Source organism: Heteronotia binoei, chromosome 2 (genome assembly GCF_032191835.1).
Source record: "Heteronotia binoei isolate CCM8104 ecotype False Entrance Well chromosome 2, APGP_CSIRO_Hbin_v1, whole genome shotgun sequence".
Lineage (NCBI taxonomy): Eukaryota > Metazoa > Chordata > Lepidosauria > Squamata > Gekkonidae > Heteronotia > Heteronotia binoei.
This window is the reverse complement of record NC_083224.1, coordinates 177,628,183-177,644,762: the sequence shown is the minus strand read 5'-3', so window position 1 is coordinate 177,644,762 and position 16,580 is coordinate 177,628,183. Positions and strand designations below refer to the sequence as shown.

General features: G+C 44.1%; 1 protein-coding gene across 2 annotated transcripts; it reads right to left on the bottom strand.

Annotated features, from left to right (window-relative positions):
* Positions 1 to 2,542: 2,542 nt before the first annotated feature.
* Positions 2,543 to 16,580, bottom strand: LOC132566993 (polyisoprenoid diphosphate/phosphate phosphohydrolase PLPP6-like). 2 transcript variants are annotated; one of them, XM_060232560.1, is made up of 3 exons: positions 16,484 to 16,580; positions 6,421 to 6,869; positions 2,543 to 3,416 (listed from the first exon to the last, which is right to left on the bottom strand). In XM_060232560.1, exons 2-3 carry the CDS (start codon positions 6,833 to 6,835, stop codon positions 3,049 to 3,051), a joined length of 783 nt encoding a protein of 260 aa, XP_060088543.1. In that variant the 5' UTR covers positions 6,836 to 6,869; positions 16,484 to 16,580; the 3' UTR covers positions 2,543 to 3,048. The 2 variants fall into 2 exon arrangements, with proteins under 2 accessions (XP_060088543.1, XP_060088541.1); XM_060232558.1 differs by lacking the exon at positions 16,484 to 16,580 and adding an exon at positions 11,034 to 11,089.

Below are 16,580 nucleotides of genomic sequence, written 5' to 3'. Positions count from 1 at the left end.
TATACAGCCTCTCAGTCAGATATGCATTGTGAGTTCTGGGCTGGGAACCTAAGTCCCAGAAGTGTGTGGGCCCAATTCAGATCAGGACTGTGGCACACAAGAAGAGGATTAGACCTTTTCCCTCCATGCCATTTCCCCCACATGAAACAGCCCCAAAGAACCACTATTTGCCCTGCCAGGTGTGCACATATATTGATTTAAAAAACGGCATGGGAGGGAGGTATAGGTCCCTTCTGTCCAAGCACTGCAGTCCTGATCTAAATCAGGCATCTACAATCCTGGACCTTACAATGCTCATGAAGGTGCCTTATACTGAATCAGACTGTCAGTCCATCCAGGTGAGTACTGTCTATTCAGACTGGCTGGCAGCAGCTCTCCAAGGTCTCAGGCAGAGGTCTTTCACATCACCTGCTGCCTGATCCTTCTAACTGGAGATGGTGGAGACTGAACCTGGGACCTTCTGCATGCTAAGCAGATGCTCTACCACTAAGTCATAGCTGCTCCCTTTGCTGATTGTATGGAGCCAAAGAGGGCACTAGGAAAACAAAATGCACAGTTAAGCCCTTAAGGCAATTACTAACATTTAAATTATTTTTTTGGTCCAAGAGATTAAAAGAATTGGGTAAAAATATGAAAAATATGATGTGAAAGTTTCCCTTCCAGCTCACAGTCAAGGTCTAACATGAAAGGGGAGGGAAGGGGACTCAAACAAAATATTTTCTTTCAGAATTATTCCAATGAAGGTATGTTTATTGCCACTTTTCCCCTCTCGAAATCAGATATCTTTTCTACTTTAATTCTTTCCCTATTTGCCAGCTTTGGGAAAAAATATTCTTAGGTACCTTTGGGTACAAAAGCTTGCAGCTTTTTTGCTCTTGCTTGAAACGTTTGCAATTATTCTATTCCAGTGTAGGTATCTTATTAAAAGTGTTGTTTGAGGACTGGTTACAGGTATATGTGCTGTTAAGAGTAAACCACCTTTGGGGCTGTTATTATATACCAGGATTTCACGTTTCTCGAACATTACCAGCATTTTTAAATTTTTTGCAGTTTCATAACGTTCAGAAGCATTATCTTTCTAATTACCAGATTTTTTTTGGTGGTTTCATAATGTTCAGAAGCATTATCTTTCTGATTAATAGGGCCAAAATGCATTCCTTCTTTAACACAGCTCCTTTGGCCCTGGTATGCTCTGTGGGCTTGCTATGTTACATAACAGACAGCTGTTAAGAGTTATTTTCATGGTCTTGTGTTTTCACATTAACTTTTCAACTCAACAGCATTTAAACTCAACAGAAGGGCAACTTCACTATTCAGCGGCAAAGGCTTTCTCAAAAAAGGACTGGTATAACCTGTCTATATAAACAGCTTCAAATCAATTGGAAATGGTTTCAGAGTTTGATTGCACCTAATATACTTGCAATGCCCAAGAGTGCTTTAATTTATTTTCAGCATCTTGGGTTGGATCTGGCAAGCTTTTCCACTCAATTCACCTCCTTTCTACGGCCACCATCCAACACATCTTTTACACAAGTAAATCCTATCCCTCTCTCTCTCACTCACACACACATACAATGTAATCTTTTTTGGAGTTTAAAGGACATCCTTTTTCACCAGAAGAAGAATTGGTCGGATGACCAACCCACGGTATATTTAACACTTCTGAATGTCAAGCAAATCTAGCAAATTTAAAAATCTGTCTGCCGTGGGTTAATGAAACAACAGGCTAGGCCAGGAGTTCCCAACCTTTTTGAGCTTGTGGGTACATTTTGAATTCTGAAAGTGTGGTGGGTGTAGCCACAAAAATGGCCGCTTCAGGAGGCAGAGCGAGTCACAAAATGGCTGCCACAGCTTACCTTCAGTCACAAAGTTAAGATCCTTGTGCTACGTGGCAGCTGCTACCAAAGCAATGTTGTAAAAAATCTGCACAGCCAATCACATTTCCAAAGGCCAATCAGAAGTATTGTGGGACAAAAGCCCCATCTCGCCTTGCCTACTTCCTAAAAACGTTTGGCAAGCACACTGGAGACCGATGAGCTAGACAGTCTTTTGCTGTGAAGTGTAGACCTCCTTCTTTGTAGTTATCTACTTCCTTCTTCCCCAAACTGCTCAGATGCTTATTATTATTAATGGAAGCCCTCTTATGAGAAACTCGTATGACTGAAACCACTGACAAAGGCAGCTGAAAGCTATGCCCAGGACAGGCTGATCTGCAAATCAAAGCTTTAAAACGCAGAACAGGGCTGGATCTAGGGGGGGAGGGGGGCAGAGGGGGGCGCTCACCCCGGGCGCTGCCAGGGAAAGGCAGAGAGGTGGCAAAAGCAGCCCTGAGGCTCTCCCCCCATTTAAACACTTTGGTGGGGTGTTTAAATGGTGGGGGGGAGTCAGATCACCCATGGATCTCCCCCATTTTTGAGTGTGGGTGCCATGTTTTGGTCTTGCCCCCACTCAAAAAATACATAGATCCAGACCTGACTCAGAGAACAGAAGATCAGCTCCCTAAAGATCAAAGTCCATCATGCAATCAAGTCGAGACAGCCACATGATAACCATATTGCTTCAATTTCAAAAGCAAGCTATAAGCATCATTTGGAACGCACATAGCACATGCAAACACTTTGCACAATATCTAGCGTACAGCCATTGTATTAAAAAAATAAATTCCACCTGCTGCTTCTCAGAGAGCCTACCAATGTTTGTGCTACAAACACGCTGTGCATTGGCCAGTTCACAGGGATTGCCGTTAGTCACAAACACTCTGAAAAATAACTACTATACAATGGGCTACGGAACTCCATAGGTGCTTTAAAGTTCTAGTATTGCATCACCTGGAAAGTTTGTGCTGTTCTATGGGTTGGCGGATGCCCATTCAGAGAACAACATGGCACCAGTGAACTCTTCGAGGCCAAAGTAGTGCATGTGCCCTTCAGAATGGATGTTGCTGGTCTTGCCCCAAGCCTAGTTGAACCGATGAAGCTTGATGATCGTTTCAAACAGTTTGTGCTACAAGGAGCCCCATCATGCACGGACTTGCTCGGTTAAGAATCGTCAACTCCACACCGTAAAGAGAGCAGGGGCGCTGACGGGCGACAGCCAGAAGTACTCCACCACGCTGTACTGCATATAGCCCATGACTAGCCCAAAGAGCACATCAGTCACGTTGTGCCTGCCCAGCATGACTCGGGAAATCCCCACAATGAAGGCCCAAAGGACCACCAGGACGCGCAGGGGGACAGCCAGGATAAGGTGGTGGAGAACGAATCGGCAAACCATGGCAGCTCTGGTGGCATGGCCCGACGGGAAGGAATATTTGTCCACGGAGACGGTGGCAAACATGTCCATCTTGTTGTGGGTGGGGCGCCGCCTCCTTACCAGTCCTTTCACTAGCGCCACCAAAGCAAGATCAAGCACCAGCGCTGGGAGACAATGAACAGAGACATTTTTTTTAAAGGAGGAATGCTATAAACAAGGCTTAAGAAACGTATAGTCCCTTCCGAAGCAAGGTTACACCCTTCTAAACCCAGAGAAGTCAGGCAGCTTAGAAAAGCTTAAGATTGCTTAAGATGGCACCATAAGAAATGTGGTCTGAACCATAAGCTACCTGCAGCTCTTGAGGTGAAAAGTTCTTGCCTATGAAAGCTCAAGGTATGATACATTGATTAGCATTAAAGGATTCATTGTCACTGTCCTTCATTCAACACTCAGCGTTCTTCAACCTCAAGAGAATTTCAGTTTATGTATGTAGCTTGAGATGACCATACACACCAAAGAATAAAACCAAGGCCTAGACATTCTATTTATTTGCAGAATTTATACATTGCCTTTCCAGAAACCTGCGCCAGGCGGCTCAAAATATTAAAAACAATACAATAAAATCATTTGTAAAAAGACAAAGAGTTATTAAAAATGTACAGGCCAGGGTTTTTTAAAAAAATCCAGGAGCACAGAAACAGGATAGACAAAAAATAGCCCTGAGGCCAAGGACCATTTAAAAAAAGCTTTAAAAGATGCAAACAATTAAGAGCCTGGGCAACCATACATGGTCTACTTCCTGATGCCTCAAGGAAAATAAGGAAGGTGGCATGCAAGCCTCATGGCAGAAGATGTTCTAAAGGCAAAGTGGCTTTATGTTTTAAATGTATTTTATTTGATGTGTTTTATCTACATTTATACGCCTTCTTGAGCACCATAAGCAAGAAAGGCGGGTAATAAATGTTAATAAAGAAGTGCCACCACCAAAAAGGTCCTGTCCCCGACTGCCTTCTACATTGGCAGGTGAGGTCATGGAAAGCAGAGCTTGGGAGGAGGATTTTAACTGGTCAGCTAGACAATACGGGAGGACACGGCTCTTCATCTCAGCCCTGAACTGATCAAGGGCTTGAGGGACCAGCACTTTGAATTGCACACAGAAACACTGTGCTACAATCAGTCACAGCAAACCTGGTTCCCAGGATATTACATTATTGAAAAAAAGAGCAGATAGCAGAACTTTGGGATAAGCAACATCCCAAAAGGTCTGCATCACTCTCAGACTCTCAAGCAGCTCCATCTTCTAACCAGGAGTGTCATATGTGCGGCCTGTGGGCCGGATCAGGCCCCTGGAGGGCTCCCGTCAGGCCCACGAGCAAGCCTGCTTCGTTCTCCATATCTCTTGCACTTTCTGTGCCCACTTGCTTTGCCAGGATTTCTCAATTGCACAGGAGCTATAGATCAAAGTCTCTGTTTTCTCCACTGGCTGAGGCTCCTCTCTTGGGGAGGAAGGGGGAGAGAGGGAGATCTTGCTTTGATACTGACCACAATATTGCAAGAGTGCTAATACTTTAAGCATGTTTTATTTTAGGTTTTTTTTTAATTAATTGTTTTTGTGTCCTTCATAAAGTTTATATCTCTACTGCCTGATGTTACATTTTATGACACGCATGGCCCAGCCCGACAATGTCTCATTTATGTCAGATCTGGCCCTCATAACAAATGAGTTTGGCACCCCTGTCTCTAAACAATTCCAGTACCCATTTGCTCCTTTGTGTAATACGAACTGCCTTTCCCCCTAAGAACATTTTTGGTTACCAGTTCTACATAGCAATGAAGCTTAACCCAAATTTACAGATGAACACCATTCCAGTCCCCCAATGCTTCTACCAAAACAGGAGGATATAGTTTGGCATCGATGTGTGCTGCAATAATATACAGCAGCAGTCCCAATAGTTTTTCAGTTCCATATGTTTATTATTTATTGAACTTCTATCCAGCTCCTTCCCCAACCAAGCAGGGCTCAGGGTGGCTTTCAAGAACTAAATATACAATAAAATCAACACTCCAGTTTTAAAATCCAGCCTTTCTGGTTAAAAAGCCTAATTATCAACTACTATGTCAGAGGGATCCCAACAACCTATCACAGGTGGGAGGCAGCCAGCACAGAGACGTTTGTGGCCCAACAGTAAAATGGAGGGAGGCCAGATGATCTCTCTAGCCACCAGGGCCATCCTGCCACTAGGCAAACTAGGTGATACTCTAGGGCGCCGGCCTTCTGGGGGCGCCAGATTGGATACCTCCTATGTGACTCAGTGATCTCGGCTATCCAAGTCAGAGAGCAATTTCAAGTTTTGTGCTTTTCATTTTTTCCCACAATTCATCTGCTTTTGAAAACTGGTTATCGGTGCAAGGGGTGTGCCAGAGGTTAGCTTTGCCTAGGGTGCCAGATAATCTAGGGCCAGCCCTGATAGCCGCCACTAATCCTCAACCATATGTCCAGTGGAACACCTCGGTCCTACTGGCCCTGCAGAACTGTACCAAGTCTTGCAGGGTTCACGTCTCATTAGCCAGAGAGTTCTGCCAGGTTGGGACCAGACTTGAAAAGGTCCTAGTCCTGGTCGAGGACAGCTAGACTGCTTTGGGGCAAGGGATTCCAGATGAGTGTAATGCTCTTTCAGGGGTATATAAGGAGAGGAGGTTCCCAGACCGTTTAGGGTTTTGAAGGTAAGTACCAGAACCTTGAACTTGATTCAATACTAATTCTGCAGCCAGTGTAGCTGAGCACAGGTTGTATGTGTGCTGTCAAAGTGGTCCCAGTAAGGACCTGCACTGCTGCATTCTGGACAAGCTGAAGCTTCCAGAGCAAGTTCAAGGGCAGCCCTGCATTGAGCGAGTTGCAGTAGTCTATCTAAAGCTGAATGTTGCACGGATCACCAGGGAGAGCTTTAAATCTGAGAGAAGAAAAACGGTGCTATGGAAAATCCATCCTAAAGGCTGCATAACAGGCAAAGGCAGACAGGAAGGCAAAATACTGACCAGACCCATTGACAATAGGGTCAGTTACTAGAAAATCAACTGGTAGGAAGAACCAAGGCAACTGGAAGTAGTGTTATTAAGGAGCCCCTACTGGGTCAGAGAGAGAGCAGAGAGAGGGATGGGAGCTCTTACCAAAAAGCAGGTTGATCAGCACCTCACGGCCTGCCGAGCTACCACTTCTGCACAGCCCATACAAGGTTCCCGCCAGCCATGGGATACCATGTCCTGAGATCTCTATGACCTTCATGAGGGGGCGAGCGCTGCCCCATGAAGAATTCTCTCCGGCGCATACCCCTAGCCGTTTGGAAGCCCAGAGGTCAATTGCCAACAAGGAGCGCAGGGCAATACCCATAAAAGATGGATTCAGCTTCATGCAATCCTCTTCAGGTAGAGCCTGAGCGGCACTGCTGGCTGCCGAGTCCTTGCGACGAGATGGGCTGTCAGGGCACCCCTGGCTCTTCTGGTTCATCAGTGACAAGAACTCCAGCCTGCTGCTGGGAGCCCGTCTCTCGCGGCTGCCCTTCGGGCTGTTCTTTGGGCTGGGCATGGTGGCGCTGATCTATGGGAAAGGGGAGAGAAGGCTGCCAAGGAAAGAAGCAGTTGAAGCGACAGATTTATGCAAGCACCAAAGCTTTAGTCACAGATTTTAAAAACACATCCGTGGATTCTGTAAATCAAACAGCACAAATTCTGATTGCAGCATTCTGTACCACCAGTAGCTTCTGGACAGTCTTCAAGGGCAACCCCAAATAGAGCACACTGCTGTAATCTAATCCAGATGTTACCAGGGACAGATCTTTTCTTCCCAGGAAGGACTGCAGCTGGCTCACAAGCCAAAGCTGATGAAAGGCAGCCCTGGCCACCAATGCTGGCTGTTTATCCTGGGACCAGGAACACCCCCGAGCTACAATCCTGCCCCTTCAGGGGAAGTGCAATTTCATCCAGAACAAGAGATATCCCGCTTCCTGGATCAAACCTTCTTCCTACCAGTAGCACCTCTGTATTGTTAGAATCGAGTTTCACTCTGTTAGCCCTCATCCATTCCAAAACTCCCACCAAGAGCCTGTTCACAGTTTCCACAACCTCCCTAGGATCCACTGGAAGCACAACATGGAGCTGAATGTTGTCTGCATATTGGCTGCAGTTCAGCCCCAGTCCCTAGATGACCTCCCTTAGTGGTTTTGCATAGGTGTTGAAAAGATGGAACCTTGTAGAACCCCTTAGGCCAGAAGCCAAGGAGCAGCACAGCAGTCCCCTAGTACCGCACCCTGAAATCTGCCTTTAAGGTAGGACTAAAAGCCACTACAGAACAGCGCCTCCAAGTCCCTCCCAACCCCAAGGCAATCCAGAAAGATACCATGATTGTGCAGGTTTTCAAATGAGCTGTAGCCTGTGCCTTGTTGGATTTGTCCTGAGCTTTCCTCCACTGTCGCTCTAGCTGTCTCCCTTGTCTTTTCCTCATCCACAGCCCCTCAGTAAATCAAAGGGCTGCCTGGCACTTAGGGAGCAATCAGGTCAGTGATTTCCTCATTCCAGAGGTCAACCAGGGGATTGACAGCAACACCAATCATATCACCAAGGAAATCCCCTAATATTATCTGAAAACCAGTAAGATCAATCAGGCTGCGGAGCAGATCACCTTAATACATACACACACACACACACACACACACACACACACACACAGAGTTACAAGTTCATTCCTCTCACACTATTTCTGAGAATTCTGCCCAGAGCAGAAGCTTTGTTATAGAGTACAGTTTTATGTTTGGTACTTTCAAACAGGCAATCCCCATGTAACATGATACAGTCCCACCAACAGTCTACTGCATGTATTTCAGCATGTTTGAATTGTCCCATAAATTCACATTCTAGAAGTCAGAGCATTATTTGGTTGGCAGACTTGATGAAACTAACAAAAGACAGATGACTTTCTAAATAATTTGCAAATAATAGTCATTTTTTTTAAAAACTAACATTCATTTAGGATTCCCAAAAAAAGGGCCTTTGTTGGGTTGTAAATTCCTTTACAATTTACGATACGCAGATGACACCACATTACTTGCAGAAATGTCTACTGATGAATGTTAAAGCAGAAACTGCTGAAGCAGGATTACAACTGAACATCGAGAAGGCAAAAGTTATGCCAACTAGGGGAATTACACAACTCTAAAAGTTGGCAATGAAGAAACTGGAATGGTTCCATAGTTCTTTGATCCTTGGCTCCATCCTCAACCAAAAGAGACTGCAACCAAGAAACCAAGAGATTAAGACTGGGAAGGGCAGCCATGAAGGAGCTAAACAGGATTCTTAAGTGTAAAGGTCTGTCGCGGACGACCAAGAACAAGATAATTTATACCACAGCATTCCCTGTTACTATATATGGGTTTGAAAGTTGGACAATGAGGAAAGCTGACAGGAAGACAGTTGATTACGTACTTTGAAACTGTTGCAGCAGAGTTTTACGAATGTCATGGACTGCCAAAAAAGACAAATAAGTGGATTCTATATAATGGTATGCCCTTTATAGTCAGACCTAAGAAGTAGATTCCTTTCTGGAATTTTAAGCCAAGTACACAACTTATCTGACAATGAAAAACTGAATTTTCTACTTTCAGACACAAACTCCTTGGTCTCACCCAAGGTAGCACTTTTTGCACTAGCAGCTAGAAAAGTTAGATCCTAGGTGGCTCCTAGTAAGGCACCACATTGAGCTCCATAGTCCAGCACAGCTATTATGATTTTAAACTTACCAACGATGCACTTATGAAATTTTAGAAGTGTACAGTTCTAACCTTAAGATTTGCTTTTAACTATGATTTTAAATGCAAATTTTTATACTGTAAATTTATATTGTAATGGCCAGTGGCCACATACAATAAAACTATTACCTACCATATCAAATCAAGCCTGAATTCTCCTCAGAAGCTAAAATGAGGTTATTGTACTTTGGTCACTTGATCAGAAGACACTGCTGGAAAAGACAATAATGGTAGGAAAAGTCGAAGGCAGCAGGCAAAGAGGAACACCCAGCATGAGAGGGAATGAAGCCATGGCCCTCAATCTGAAAGACCTGAGCAAGGCTGTGAACAACTGGACATTCTGGAGGTCATTAATTCATAGGGTGACCATAACTCAGGAGTGAGTTGGCGGCACTTAACATGGCATTTAACATGCATCCCATCCAAGACAGAAAGTCCCTGGTTTGCCTTTCTAATCCAGAGAAGCCTCTGCCTTGTCAAAATTAAGTTTTAGTTTGTTCACCCTCATCCAGCCTAGTACCAGTTCAGAACATCAACAGCAAACTTGAAATTAGGTGGAAAAGAAAGAGTTAGGTGTCCACTGTGTATTGGTGACTCCACAGCACAAACCTCCTGACCTCCATTCCTATCAGCTTCATGTAGATATTAAATAGGATAAAATCAAATCCTGCAAAACCCCACAGGTCATGGGGCAGAGCAGGAATTCCCCAGCACCCTCTTCTGAAACTCCTGCCCAAGAAGAAGAAGAAGTAGATACTGGATTTATATCCCGCCCTCCACTCTGAATCTGAGTCTCAGAGCAGCTCACAATCTTCCTTATCTTCCTCCCCCACAACAAACACCCTGTGAGGTGGGTGGGGCTGAGAAGACTCTCACAGCAGCTGCCCTTTCAAGGACAACCTCTGCCAGAGCTTTGGCTGACCCAAGGCCATTCCAGCAGCTGCAAGTGGAGGAGTGGGGAATCAAAACTGGCTCTCCCAAATAAGAGTCCGCACACTTAACCACTACACCAAACTGGCTCTCTCGAGAGGACTCAAACCACTGCAACATCCGATTCCGGTGCCAAGAGGCTGCTGAGAAATCCAGCAGAATGTACAGGATCACATCCCCCCACGCACCCCGTTTAGTTCTCAGCAGAGGTCATTGACCAAGGCTGCCGAAGCAGTCGCTGTTCCAGATCTTGGCCGGAAACCAGATTGAAACTGGTCCAGAAAAAAACAAGCCTCTTCCAAGAGACAACCCTACCTGTTTGGATTTAGATGCTGCTACAGGTCTAGTGTGTACAAAAAATATTTCAATAAATAAAGAATAAGTATTAAGAATCCCAAAGGCTAACATATATTGAACACCACACCATGCACCCCTTTTTTAGGCTTTCAAAAATATTTAAAGCAAACACTGTGCAAATGCTATAACTCCTTGGCTGATATGATCTCAAATACGGTACTTTCTTAGGGCAGGACCTGCACTGAAAGAGCCGTGAAGGCCCGACTCTGAGGCAATTCTGCTCCAATCGGTAGGATCTGAGGAAGGAAGAGGTTTCACTGGCGGAAGAGGAACTTGAGCCTCCGCCCCTTGGCTCCTGTTTCCCATGGCTGAGTTTTTCTCTCTTGCACAGGATTCCCAAGGAAGCTCCCTAGGTGACCTTGGGCCACTCTCCCTCTCAGCCTCATCTACCTCGCAGGGCTGTTGTGCAGGATCAAAAACGGAGGAAAGGAGAACGAGGCTGGAAGGCGCTTTGGGTACCCGTTTGCGGACGGGGAAATAAATGTCTAAAGAAAATAAAAAATGAAGGGGAAAGGCATTTTAAACAACCACACGCAAGGGGCGGGGAACCCGAGCCGCCTCTTATCCCGCTCCCAATGGGATTCCTTGAGAGTAAGCTCCAGCTTCTTCCCCTCCCTCCCCTTTCTTCCTGCTCTAGTCGAAGGACATCCTCCCCTTCACCTGCCTCGTCTGCGGCCACTTGGAGAGGGCACATACCTGCGAAAGGTCGAGCGCGCTCCATGCGCATGCGCGCACTCATTTCTCTTCCATTCCGCCCCGCAAAGCCCCCCCCTGCCCTCCCTCGCGACTGTTACTTAGCAACCTTACCGGGTTTTCTCTTCTCTCTTCCTACCACACAGCCGAGCTTCTGCTTCCGCGTCACATGAGGGCGGGGTTTATACGCTGTTCACATGACATTCCGCCAGCCCTTGCAACGAGAGGCGAGCTGTTGAAGAGGCTGATATGTCATGGCGGGGCTTCCGTTGGAAATGGAGCTTCTGCCTTTATGGTTTGGAGGGGGTGTTTTTGTTTTTATTTTAAAAAGCCTTCCAATGGTAAAAGTCTGCTTTATGCAACGGTAGAGACTCGCGCGTGGCAGAAGATCTCCCGCTTGTCACACATCAGTATGTCCTTAGTGGGCAGATTCACATGGGGATGTCAACTCCAGGTTGGGAAATTCCTGGAGATTTGAGGGTGGAGCCCCGGAGGGAGGGGAGAGACCTCATCTGGGTACAGTGTCATAGAGTGCGCCTTCAAAAGCAGTCAAGTTCTCCAGGAGAACTGATCCCTGTTGCCTTGAGATCACTTCCAGGAGCTGTCCAGGCACTTCCTGGAGGTTGGCAACCTTTTAAGGGTGCAAAAAAGTGGGGCCAAAAGACTATGAAATATAGGGGGTGGGGTTAATTAAGGTCATATGTGATCCAGACTACAGCAGCGGCCCATTTACAAAAACTATTAGGAAAATCGAAAAGAGCAAGAGTCTGGCAGCACCTTGAATACTAACAAAATTTGTAGCAGCATAGAATTTTTTGTGAATTACTGCTCACAAATTTTTTTGTGAATTACTGCTCACATTACTGCTTCTTCAGAGACAGCTAGCTGTTCTTGCTGTATCTGAAGAAGTGAGCAGTGACAGATGAAAACTTCTTCCCTGCCACACATTTTGTTAGTCTTTAAAGTGTTACTGGACTCTTGCTGTTTTCGACTGCTAAAGAAAGACTAACAGGGTTACCCATCTTGATCTATCTATTAGGAAATTAGTGAAAGATCTACAGACCCTCTAGTTGTAGAAATAGCTACAGAAATAACAGAAATCATCCCCTTTGGTCATCATCAAATTACAAACCAACTGCATATAAAAATTAAAGGTCCAGCACTTCATGGTGCCAAAAAATCCAATTTATTAATTAAAATATTTATTAAATATTAATTTAAAAATTTCCCATTGTCCAAGGCAGTTTACAGTATATAATACATTACACTATATCATACCCTCCTTCCTAATATTTTAATTGTCTTTGTAAATATTTGTGTAATATTTTGTAAATATTTTGCTCTGTTTTTAATGATGCTGCGGGTGTTGCTTTTAACGGTTTTAAAATGTGCTTTTATTACATATATTTTAATTTGTTAGTCATCTTGGTGGTTCTTGTGAGGGCAAAAAGGCAGGATATAAATTTTATAAAATAAATAAAAATAAAAACAATAAAGCCCTAGATTCATCCCAACCAAATAAAATGCCTGCAGTCTATCCACTGTCAAAAGCTCTGGTGCATGAAGTGTCATGCATGGATATTCAATTTTTACACATAATGACATGTAATCCTTTATTAGATCATATCTGTATCCTCAAACTACATTGTACAAATCCTAGTTTCAAAGCTCTGGGCTATAATCCCAGTGCAAAAACATTTATCTGAGACAGAAATCCTCACGGTCCTTTATTATTTTTGCATAGCTTCCAATAAAATGCACTGTAAAATTACTGATTGTACACATACACACAGCAACAGTTTGACATTCTCATATCCCCTCCACCTCCCTCCTTATTTTTCTATATTCCCAACCCCACCCCCCAGGGTTGGTAGGTATTAAAAATTCTGCCATCTGGATATTATACTGATTTACTGCCAATGTTTAATTATTTCAATGTTGTTTTAACTCTAATTATCTATTGTATAAAGAGAGCCAGTTTGGTGTAGTGGTTAAGTATGTGGATTCTTATCTGGGAGTACTGGATTTGATTCCCCACTGCTCCTTGTGCAGCTTCTGAAGTGACCTTGGGTCAGTCATAACTCTCAGAGCTGTTCCTCTCATGAGCAGTTTCTGTTAGAGCTCTCTCAGCTCCACCTACCTCACAGGGGGAGGGAAGGGAAAGGAGATTGTAAACTGTTCTGAGACTCCTTCGGGTAGTGAAGGGTGGGGTATAAATCCAACCTTTTTTTCTTTTTCTTCATTATGTTGGCCTCCATGAGCCCTATTTTTAGAGAAGGGCAGCCAACAAATTGAATTTCGTAAATAATAAAAGGTTCCTCATGGCTTCCCACAATTTTTACACAGTTGCCCAAAATTCACTGCCAAAGCACACATCAAACTAACACCCCCAAAGCGTACCATGCAAAAAATAGATCCAGGCAATTCATTGCACATGGAAGAATTGGAATCTCAGGCAGGAATCCTCATGGATTCTCATGATTTTTACATGGAGTCCTCAAAAATATCACATCCAGACCATATCCATAGACTGAACCATAAAAAACACAGGTTCAGTGTTTCATGGTTTAAAGGTAAATGTAGTCCCCTGTGCAAGCACCAGTCTTTTCCGACTCTGGGATGATGTCGCATCATGACGTTTTTACAGCAGACTTTTTACAGGGTGGTTTGCCATTGCCTTCCCCAGTCATCTACACTTTACCCCCAACAAGCTGGGGCTTACCATGGTGCAAATGCATGGATCTGATTATGTAGATTTTAATTATTTTTACCTGGATTCCAAATCCTCGATTACATCAGCCTTCACAAAGTGCACCAAAAACACTTGATAGGGCTAGCAATAAAAATTATTCTGACAATTCGGATTGGGATAGAATGAAACGGGGAGAACTGTGATTTGGATGATATGGAGTCAGAGGGTTTCTGTAGGAATCAGATGCTCAGTTAAGTCGATTTGCTGCCTTCTGTAGAAGTGCCAAACTGCTTCCAGTATGCTTTTCAACTGTTTTACCCTTCATGTGAACTGTGTGTGTCATCTGAACAAACAAAGGCAGAACACCAAACCACAAACAAATGTTATCAGATGGGTTTTTCCTCCTTCTAGAATCTCCCTGCAGCTGTTTATGTTGCTAAAAAGTAAAGGCAAAGCATGCATGGATCACAAGATAAAGAATCCTATTCCAGTTTTCTGCACCTGCTACAAAATCAGTATACCTCTACAAGGTTTAGGAGGATAGTGCAAAGCTATGACATACTTAGTGATAACAAGTAGTGCTCAGAAAACACTGAAGCATTTGAGCTATTCAGCAAACAGCTAAGACCCCATAGTTTTCCTGTGCTATTTTTTTTTTAATCCCATCCTTTTTCTGAGAAGCTTGTGGTGATAGAAATGGTTCTGCCTCCTATTTGATTCTTCAGACAACCCTGTGAGGTTGGTTAGGGTCAGCGACAGCTTCTGGTTCCAAGTCACCTAGTGGCCAACATCCTCTGACTGGGAATGACTTTGCTGAAAATATTTAAATAGGTTGATTTATAATTCTGCCAGCTTTCACTCTTAATTCACAAAAATAGGAAACCGGGTATAAATGAGACCATAAGAAGTATAAAGATGTCAGGGAAAGCCATCAGAATCTAATCAATAATAACAGTTTCTTTATTCCAAACACTCCAGTTAAAATACGTCAACACATCCCTCTGATTCATATCATGAGCCTGCAAATGACAGCTCACCCACTGGTTGTGTACACAGGAAAGGAAAGGTCCCCTGTGCAAGCACCAGTCATTTCTGACTCTGGGGTGATGTTGCTTTCACAACGTTTTCACAGCAGACTTTTTACTGGGTGGTTTGCCATTGCCTTCCCCAGTCATCTACACTCCCCCCGCCCCCCAGCAAGCTGGGTACTCATTTTACCGACCTCAGAAGGATGGAAGGCTGAGTCAGCCTTGGGCCGGCTACCTGAACCAGCTTTCGCTAGGATAGAACTCAGGTTGTGAGCAGAGTTCAGATCACAGTACTGCAGTACTGCTGCTTTACCATTCTGCGCCACGGGGCCGCTAGCATGTACACAGAGGCACTCTTAAAGGTTCCAAAACAATATACCGTTTCCTCACATAAGAAATTCATACAAAGCTCATTCTCAGTTCATAGTCCTTGAAATTATCTCTAACAATAATGAGGAACAACTATAATGAGTCCAAATGAATTCACAGAAAACCCGTCCACACTGTCCGGTGCTTCCCCTCTTATGCTGACATAGATTCTGCAGGCAAAGAACAAAAAATCTGTTTAAAGTGTGTGAGACTGTGGTTTGAAATACTTTCTGCCAGTTTCTCTCTAGACTATTTTTTTAAATGTGCCGGTAGGTACTTCTTTATAACCCTTGAACAGCTTTCTTACCAACCCTTACTTGCTCTGTCAAAACTGGGCATATGCAGTGACATAGCTCCTAGACCTCTCTCTCAAGTTCCGCCTCGAACGCTTTTCCCCAGCTGCTGCAAGTCTGAGCCAACACCACCATCTGCTGGGCATTTGTGACACTTTGAGTTAGTGTGCTGTCTGCAATTTCCATTTCATGATCTCGTTCTTCAACTCCTGTCCTAAAACATTTAATCCCAAAACATCCCAACAGGCTGGTACTTAATCCATGCATTATGAAACTACAAGAGTCACTGGAAAAAACTAATGCTAGGAAAGCAGAAAGCAACAGGAAAAGGGGGAAGTCCAGCATTAGATGGATTTAGGGTTACCAGGCTGGTGTTGGAAAATACCTGGAGACTTTGGGGGTGGATCCAGGAGATGGCAGGTTTGGAAGAGGAGGGGCGTCAGCATGGGACAATGCCATAGAGTCCACCCTTCAAAACAGCCATTTTTCTCCAGGGGAGCTGATCTCTGCTAACTGGAGATCAGTTGTAAAAGTGATCTCCAGGCCCCACCCTCGAGGCTGAGAACCAGAGATTACTGCCATGTAAACAGTCTTATCAGTACAACTATTACAATGTAAATTACACACTTACAGCCAAGGCTCGCTTATTACTAAGTCTATGTTGGTGATTTACCAATTATATAAGTTTGGTTCAAACTGAATACTGGCAAAATAGCAGGAGCAACTGAAGCTGTACTTAGTAAAGTTAATACAAGAAAACTGTGGTCTGCACAAAATGCTGACAACAGAGTCCAATAAGTCATATAGAGTAAACACTCTCTTTGCAAGCGCTGCACAATCAACTCATAATATAGAATGAAAGTCTCTATGTAGATTGAAGGCTCATACTGATGCTGAAGATTTACAGTTCTAAGTATAGCGTGGAGATGCTGACATGCTTCCCAGTTTCAGTCTTTGTGTGTTTCGATATGACCACATACACATAATTTATTCTGGAACTGAAATAACATGCAGTATATGAAGCATAAAGCCCAATTTGGTCCAGAATATCTAAAAGCCCATACAACTTACCCAATGCTCAACAGTAAAAAAACACAGTCAGTTTCACACTCATCGGCATTCACCGTTCTCCTGTGCCAACAGACACAACACCAGACCATTTAATGAG

Excerpts from the sequence above, each read along its gene's own strand:
- LOC132566993 (XM_060232560.1), bottom strand. The coding sequence starts at position 6,835 with ATGCCCAGCCCAAAGAACAGCCCGAAGGGCAGCCGCGAGAGACGGGCT. Across the intron at positions 3,417-6,420 it reads GCTGATCAACCTGCTTTTTG|CGCTGGTGCTTGATCTTGCT; the intron begins GTAAGAGCTCCC and ends ATTGTCTCCCAG.